Source organism: Planococcus citri, chromosome 1 (assembly GCF_950023065.1).
Source record: "Planococcus citri chromosome 1, ihPlaCitr1.1, whole genome shotgun sequence".
Lineage (NCBI taxonomy): Eukaryota > Metazoa > Arthropoda > Insecta > Hemiptera > Pseudococcidae > Planococcus > Planococcus citri.
In genome coordinates, this window is record NC_088677.1 from 17341933 (window position 1) to 17350214 (window position 8282).

The window sequence follows — 8282 nt, forward strand, 5'->3', positions numbered from 1 at the left end:
TATTATACGAGTATAAAATCAATACAGTAACATCGTAACGCCGACAACATTAGTTTGGTTGATTTGAATTTTCCGTCGCTGTTTATAGCTGAGTAAGCGAGTATCTAGACAATTCTACGCGTACTACCCCGTTGTGCGGATACACTCCATACGTTAATACACTTATTCGCAGCCGCCACCGCCGGTCCAAATTCGAGTACGTCGACATCTACGTAGGTACTTAGTAGATACGAGTACATCATACTACAAACGGTGCGTTTCACTTTCAACAAATCGAAGCGTTCAGATTATACAGACCGATTGATTCGCTCTTTCGCGTCGAGTGACATGTTTTTGAAACGATAAAAGCGTGAGAAATACTTGCCAGCTATTGAGGTGAGTAAGCTACTCGTTAATAAATTAGCACATTGCACCCCATCGTGTCTCCTTTGTAGCATTTTGTATCCATAATCCGCATAGTAGTTGATACAAAGCTTTTGAAGTCTTCGCCATACTCATTTTACTCGTATTTAGAATAGCCAACTGTAAACCTTTTTTTTCTGATTCTAAAATTGAAAACTTAGATTTGACTCGGCATGTATAAAAATCCATCAAACGATATGTCACACTGCATATTATTTGATATTTTCAGCTTCAGTCGAAATTTTCATCATAGGTGCAAATTAGAGTGCCCGACTGCTCGTAGAAGGGGTTGGGAGGGCCAGATCACAAAATTAAGTTCATATTCGAACTCAGCACCCTTGAATACCAAACAAACGATATGTCACACGGCAATACTATATATTTACAGCTTTGTTCGAAATTTCCACCCCCTCCCCTATTTGAAATAAGTGACCACTTACTCCTGAATTTGAGACCTCTGTGTATTTGAGAAATCTCTTATAACTCTTTTAGTTTTGAATACTCCTCGAATATATGCAGAGGTCTCAGATTTATGGAGTAATTGGTCATGCACTCATTTCAGAAAGGGGTGGGGGTGGAAATTTTGACTAAAGATGTAAGTAACTAATACTGCCGTGTGACATATCGTTTGTTTGGTATTCAAGGGTGCTGAGTTCGAATATGAACTCGGTTTTCCGATATAGTCCTCCTAACTCCCTCCCCCTCCCCACCACAGGCACTCTAATTTGCACCTATGTTGAATGTTTCGATCAAAGTGAGAATATCAAGTTATATTCCGACTGAAATATCGTTTATTGGGTTTTGGAGGTGCTGAGTCGAAATTATGTATAAACTCTGTTTTGTGTTTCGATCCTCCCCACTCCTACCCCCAAATGCCTCAATTACCTATGTGTTATGAGGAAACAAAAAGATAAGATCTAATGATATATCGTTTAGACTTCGAAGTACGCTGAGTCAAAATATCAACCGAATACCAAATTTCATGATCCAATCATTCCCAAACCCCACTAACATGTAGGTATTTCAATGCAATCTAAAGATTAATTCAAAAACATGCCAAGTAGGTACCTATCATCGCAAAACCATAAGTTCCAACTCAGTGCCCTTTAAAACCTAACAAAGGATATGCCACATGACAGTATTAACTACCTACTTACCTACAGCTTCAGTCAGAATTTCCCACCCCCTCCCCCTCCCCCTCTCCACCATTTTTTGAATTAAGTTACAAATTTCATTTTTTTTTTTGAAAAATCTACGTGACATTTTGATTTAACGCCCGTTTCTCCACTTCATAGTGAATAAAAAAACTTCAAATATTTACCTAAACATAAAACCATAAACCTTTAGGTAGGTACCTATCTAGAATTTATGAAAATTTTGAGAAATTTTCAAATAATTTTTTTAAAAATGGGATAACTCACCTCTTTGGCTACTTGGAGAAAAAATTTTGGGGCAAAAAATGTTCTTCTTTAGATGCTCTACAAGCTGGTTTGAGCCTTTTTTTGAATTTTATTTTCAATTGTAAAGGAGTTAGATGTGTATGTACTTGGGTATCATCATCATCATCATCATTGAGTCATATAACTGCTCGAGGTGGTATCATGTACAAATCAACACGTACCCTTATGCCAAATTGGGTATTTGGGCTAACATCCTTCATGTTGGTGTTGCCTCTATCACGTTGATGATGTATCTCATGGAAATTTATTTTCGAGCTTTCACTAGTAGTTTCCCGCTTGCTTACCAGTGACTTCTACACAAGCACCTTGGAGCTAGCCGGGTAGTTTAGAGACCCTGAGCTCCTCAGTGTTGACCTCTATAGACGCTCGAACCAGTTTCAGCTTTTTGATTCTGCTAACAGATGGCGTGCATGATCTGTTAGCTCGGCTTATAACTGATAGTCCCCCTGTACTTGGCGTGTAATGTTGATAATTGCACGTAAGATTTTTAATTACATGCACAAGCTTGCCTCTGTAGCTGGGTTTGAACCAGGTACCTTGTGAATGGAGGTCCAGGGCTCTACCTACTATGCCACTGAGGGACTACCGTACTTGGGTCTTGAGTACAGCTTGGCAAAAATCAAGATCTTTGCAAAGGAAGGCCCTTCCCTTTTCCATTTATTTGCTGTTTCAAAATTCAAAAATTAGCCTTTTTTATCCTTGATGAGTTTTTTGGGATCCACTTTGGTTTTTAATGCCTCTTCTGATGTAATTGAGGGACATTGTTGGCTCTCTGCTCCTCACAGAGTTTTTGCAATTCAAATTTGGCATTTTTGCCATGCAAAAGCGCTAGTAAGTTGTGCATGATGTCATCTACTATGCCCCACTCGGCCCCAGACTTCATTGGGCTTCACTCCGATTCAGCAGGCGTGTTATTAATTTCATTCTCTACCTATTTGGCATATTTATATCACCCAAGGTGAGTATAATCGAATTCATCTGCATTTTGATTGATTTTAACTCTCAATCTGTCGCCAATAATTCTCATCGTTCTTTCCACTAGGCTGGATTGTGGATTGTATTTAGTTGTGTGGTCAACTTTTATGCCATAGGATCACAGTAAATGATTCTAAGCTTCGCTTATGAATTGAGTACCTACCATTATCAGTGACGACACAGCGGACTTATTGCCCCAGCTTTTTTATCTCTTCAAGTATCTCTTTCATAGCTTTGATGACTTCTTCCCCTTTTACAATTGAATGGAATAGTTGGTGATCATTTTTGATTTCAAGTTTTTTTTTTTTTACTTTCAGGTAAATGGGATATGAAAACGTCATTTGCGAATGTTGGCAAAATTCATGCGATTCTGATCGTTTTGTTCAGCTTATACGAAATTGGTAAGTTGGTGAGCGACCAGTTGGTCTCTAAATATAGAGTACAATTATTGGAGGCAGAGTCGTCGACAGCCAATGCGGACTTAGGGCAAATATAATTTGGCCCCATTTCTAAGGAGGAAACTAACTATACTTATACCTGGTGGTTCTTTGAGAGGTGGAAGGGAAGATGAGGGTGTTCAACTGAAAATTTGCGGACAGATACGGGAAAATACCAATTTTGTCGATTGATATCATATTCATACAACTTATAAAAATTTACATTTTCTGTTTTGGATTTTTGGGAGCCAAAATGTGAATAGATAATTTTTTCATTTTAAAACAAAAAAACGATTTGGCCTAAGCGAAGCAAGGGCTTATAATTTTGAAAATTTTAGTTCGAAAAGCCTAAAAATCATGTTTTTTTAGGAAGTTGATTTTGATTGAAAATTGATATTTTGAGAGGACTAAAAACGATGTTTTTTTTTGCATGCAAGGAATTTTTTTTTGACTTTCAAAATTTTAGAATTTGAAAACATTTTTTTAAGATGTTACTTAATTTTGAAAAAGTTTTAAGTGAGCGCAAAAGGTACTGAAAATTTGTATTTCGAGAGTTTATCTTTTCACTTCAAACCTTTGAAATTTGAATGATATTTTTTTTAGCAATTTCAAGTTTCAAAAAAAAAAGTGCTTCTTTTGTCCCCTTTGCCCCCACCTCTCGACAGCCTTGATCGGAGGATTAAAAATTAACAATAACAAATCGAAGCGGTTTCTTTTTTAATGTATTTGGTAGCGAATAAAGCTATTTACCGTGACATTGTTACGTGTGTTTTTCATGCGTCTGTTTTGTCTATGTTCTTGGCCATGCAGCTGAATGCATCGATTGTTACAAATGCGTGTCGTTAAATTGGCAAAATAGTGCTTGCGACGACCCTTTTCACACTAATTACACGTTGGGGATTCTGGAATCACCATGTATGGGAGGACGAAAAGGAAGAAATGGCCTTTTTCCAGCCACAGCTTGCATCAAACTCACTGGAAAATATTGTAAGTGTACCTCTATACGAAAATCTACCTACCGGTTTACATTATTCACTCATCTAACTATCGTAGCTATTAGTAAAAGCTTTCTCATAATATATAATTTTATTATTCTCGAAATTGTCCACCAAGAGCTACGAAAAGGCTTAAATTGTCATAGAGTGTTCCTTCAGGAAGTAGATAGGTACTTAGATGAAAGTTTATTCATTCAAATTTTCAACCACATGCTAATTGATCCATATGGCGAGCGTGTTTTGGCACGATCTCATTTCTTACTCGTACTGTGGCATCACTGGGATCATTATAGACGCTATTAGTATAAACTATATCGCACACAATTGGTTTTTTTTTTAGAGATAATAGGTATCTAATTATAGCCAATCGATTAAATTAATTTGAAATTCGCACAATTTTCATTTTAAAAATTAGGCATGGTTTCAACTCAAATACCCACTAAAAAAAACTACCTCTTGCCCGGTGTAATGCATTTCTGCTCTTGCATGATTATCAATTTATTAATCGATGATCACATAGTACCTCTAATAGCTGAGCTACCCATTCTCATTTAATAAACCGTGGTTATTATTTCACAGCTGATAATGGTGACCATATAACAGTACGGGGTTGCGCTTTGGATAGTGGAACTTTAACCACCGATACAGAAATCATACGGATGTCACACTGCGGCGGTTTCTTTTTCGACGATAGGTAAGTTTTTAGATAGAAAAATTGCCGAATTGGAGTTTCCAAAAGTCACTGGAGGCTCCAAAATTACTCGAAATCGCCGGAAGTTGACTCGATTGCAAGTGAATTTTAGCTTTCAAACACTTGGTAAAATTTTATGGAAATTTAAAGTTTTGAAAATTATTTGGAGGCTCCAAGATTTTCCAAAAAGTGACTGGTGGATCCAAAACGACTTGAAATTTATGTATAGCTTCGTGGAAAATTATCAACTTTTTCCTTCCATTTTCTTAATTTTTTCAGAAATTGGAGGTGGCTTTAAAATGTTTTTCTCGCGTTTTTGGGAATGAGACGTGGTCAGCTTTTTCTTCCCATTTCATAGACTTTTTTCCGATTTTTGGGTTCAAAAAGATAAAAAATCTGATTTAAAAGGTTTTTTCCATTTTTTTTATATTATTTTTTTATTAGATATCATTATTATTTTTTCTGGATGTAAAATGCTCAACTTTTCCTCTCCATTTTCTCGACTTCTATGTCACTTTTTAGGTTCATTTTTTTGAAAACTACATAAATTTAGAAATATGTTTCCAAATTATTCAAAAGCACAAAAAATGATGGAACTTTTTTGTAGTATTTTGTTCAACTTTTTTAAAAATTTGGGCCAATTTTCATCGAATATTTCTCTGAACATTGTCTGCAGGGACAAGTTGAAAGACTTAGCTAATTTTTGTGTTATAGAATTTTCATTTGGGGGGGGGGATTTTTCAACTTTCTTAGCGAGTCAACACTGCGTTGGAAAAAAGATTCGGGGAAATTTTCAAGGAAATTGTAAGTTTAAAAAATTTGCTGTAGGCTTCAGAAATTTCTTATAAGTCGCAGGAGGCTTCGAAACGTCATAAAAGCACCCACAGTCGACTGAATAGCATGTGAAATTAGAGTGGAGAGTGAATTTCACTTTTTCGATTTCATTTGATAAAATTTTCAGTTTCTAAAATCTGCTAGAGGCTCCAGAACGGCTCGAAACGATTCAATACTGCTTCATCCAATCAATTTGGCGGGTTGAAAATAGAGTATATTCCAAATTTAATCTTTGAGGGTCAATTTGTTGAAATTTTGTTTTTTTTCTCATTTTTGGTACAAATTTGATTATTCAAAATTTGCAAAAAATCGAAAAATGTATTTTGCACCAGAAATTTTGCCGGAATTTTTTGGGCCTCGAAAACTCGAAAAATTATCCAAAAAATGGTGGGAAAATGCAATAAGGGGGCTACCACTATGCAGATCATATTTTCTAGTTGCAAGTCAAGTTTCTTGGGATTTGGGTGAAAGTTTAGATGTGCACATTCGAAAGGGTATTTCTTGGGCCCAAATTTTTCAAAAAATAAATTACCCAAAAAAGCTAGAAAAAGTCAATTGAACCGCAGTAACTTTAGTTTTTGGAATATAGACTTTTCTAGTCACGTAAGACGAGTTTGAGACGATTCCAAAGCTGTAACTTTTTTTTGAAAATTTTGAGCCCAAAATACACCCCCACCCCCCTTCCCATCCTATACTCGACCACGACTTGTGAATAGAAAAGTCAATTTCCAGATTTGTAACTGTCCAACTGCATTTTTCAACCTGTTTTGAGAAATTCATTTTTTGAAAAATTTTGGACCCAAAAATATCCATTTTTTTTGGATGATGCTCCTACACAATTTGATAATTTTGTTGAAATTTCAAATTTCAAAAATTTACTGGAGGCTCCAGGAATTTTTAAAAAGTTGCTGGAGGCTCCAAAGTTGCTTAAACCTTAAATCCATCTGCAGTAGACTTGATAGCGTGTTTAAATTGGAGTTCAGAGTAAATTTTGGTTTTCCAGCTCGGTTTGGTAAAACTTTATGGAAATTTCGAGCACTGAAAAATCTTCAGGAGGCTCTAAAATGACTTAAACTCGTCAGAAGTCGACTTACTACATACTTATTAGCATGTTGAAATTACACTTCAGGGGGAATTTCGTCTTTCAAACTTCACTTAGTATAATTTTGTGGAAATTTCAAGTTTCCAAAATCTGCTGGAGTCTCCAGAACTGCTCGAAACGATTCAAAACCGTTTTCAATCGATTTGAAAGTTCGAAAATGGAGTACATTCCAAATTTCTGTTTTCTCAGTCAATTTGGCAAAATTTTGATTTTTTTTCTCTTTTTTGACCTTTGATTTTTAAAACTTCCCAAAAATCTAAAAATGCACTCAAGTACTCTAAATTTTGACTATTAAGATTTATTAATTATTAATAAAAATATTTTCTACTTTTATTCGTTTAAATTTAGATACGTTAGAGGATGCTTACAAAGCTGCGACGATGCTGACGGCTGCAATACAGCGAAAAGCTCCAAATACATCGATTATGCTCTACTGATTACAATCATGAGTGGCTGGTTTTCGTCGATTAATTTTTGACCGATTTGGCGCGGTTAGATACCTTCATGTACCTAATTACATAAAAAAATAAGTAAATCGCGTTTCGTGCAACTACCTATAATAATAATTCGAAATGCAATTTTTGTTGTAAGTTATTTCACCCAACTTATATCATACTTACTCGAATGATTCTCTATTTTTGACTTTTTAAACATATCAGTGTTATCGCACGTGGACCAAAAAGCAATATTTTGTTGTTATAATTACTTATTTGTTGTTATTGTTATCGTTGTTGTTGTTTATATCGTTGTAATACGTAATATTATTATACCTAAAAGTAATTTAATTTACTTTGCGAACTCGTACAAACATATTACTCGAGTTATACGAGTATAATGTCTCTCTCTCTGTATGTTAAAAATGTACTTATACCTACATATGTATTATCGTTAGTAAATTACAAATTCTTTCTTCACCATGCAGCGCATTGCATACCCTTAACTTACTTGTAAAATGTGAGTGGGTATTTCCGCATACTTATACCTGCCTATCTCTATCCATCCGTTTACTTATACTCCGTAATAATACAAGCACATAATACGTGTAGTCTATCTATGTAAATTACATACCTTTACCTATGTAGGTATTTGAGTAGTCACTCATTACTTTATACGTACTATACTGTGAATAACTTCAGAAGTTGTCTTTTTTTTTCTTTTTCAACATCGTACATAATTTACGGATTGGTAGCGTAAATCGACGTATTATACTTATAAGTACCTACTTACCACTATACAAATTTCACAAACCAAATAAAACATAACGAGCTTTCTTATTCTCAAACATTTTTACGTTAATTTTAACTTTGTATTACGCTCGTTTAGCTTGAAAATTATTATCATCGTAAGTAAGAATGTTTAATTTACTTAATGTAAAATTTGTTTGAT

The 8282-nt window shown here is 35.0% G+C and overlaps 1 protein-coding gene across 1 annotated transcript; it reads left to right on the forward strand.

The window, feature by feature from the left end:
• Nucleotides 1-8282, forward strand: LOC135849433 (uncharacterized). The gene is made up of 5 exons (XM_065369877.1): nucleotides 1-375; nucleotides 3155-3238; nucleotides 4085-4261; nucleotides 4849-4963; nucleotides 7245-8282. Exons 2-5 carry the CDS (start codon nucleotides 3166-3168, stop codon nucleotides 7372-7374), a joined length of 495 nt encoding a protein of 164 aa, XP_065225949.1. The 5' UTR covers nucleotides 1-375; nucleotides 3155-3165; the 3' UTR covers nucleotides 7375-8282.

Bases quoted from the DNA above. Each gene is read 5' to 3' on its own strand.
- LOC135849433 (XM_065369877.1), top strand. From the start codon at position 3,166: ATGAAAACGTCATTTGCGAATGTTGGCAAAATTCATGCGATTCTGATC. The intron at 4,262-4,848 runs GTAAGTGTACCT...ATTATTTCACAG, and splicing joins CAAACTCACTGGAAAATATT to CTGATAATGGTGACCATATA. The intron at 4,964-7,244 runs GTAAGTTTTTAG...GTTTAAATTTAG, and splicing joins GGTTTCTTTTTCGACGATAG to ATACGTTAGAGGATGCTTAC.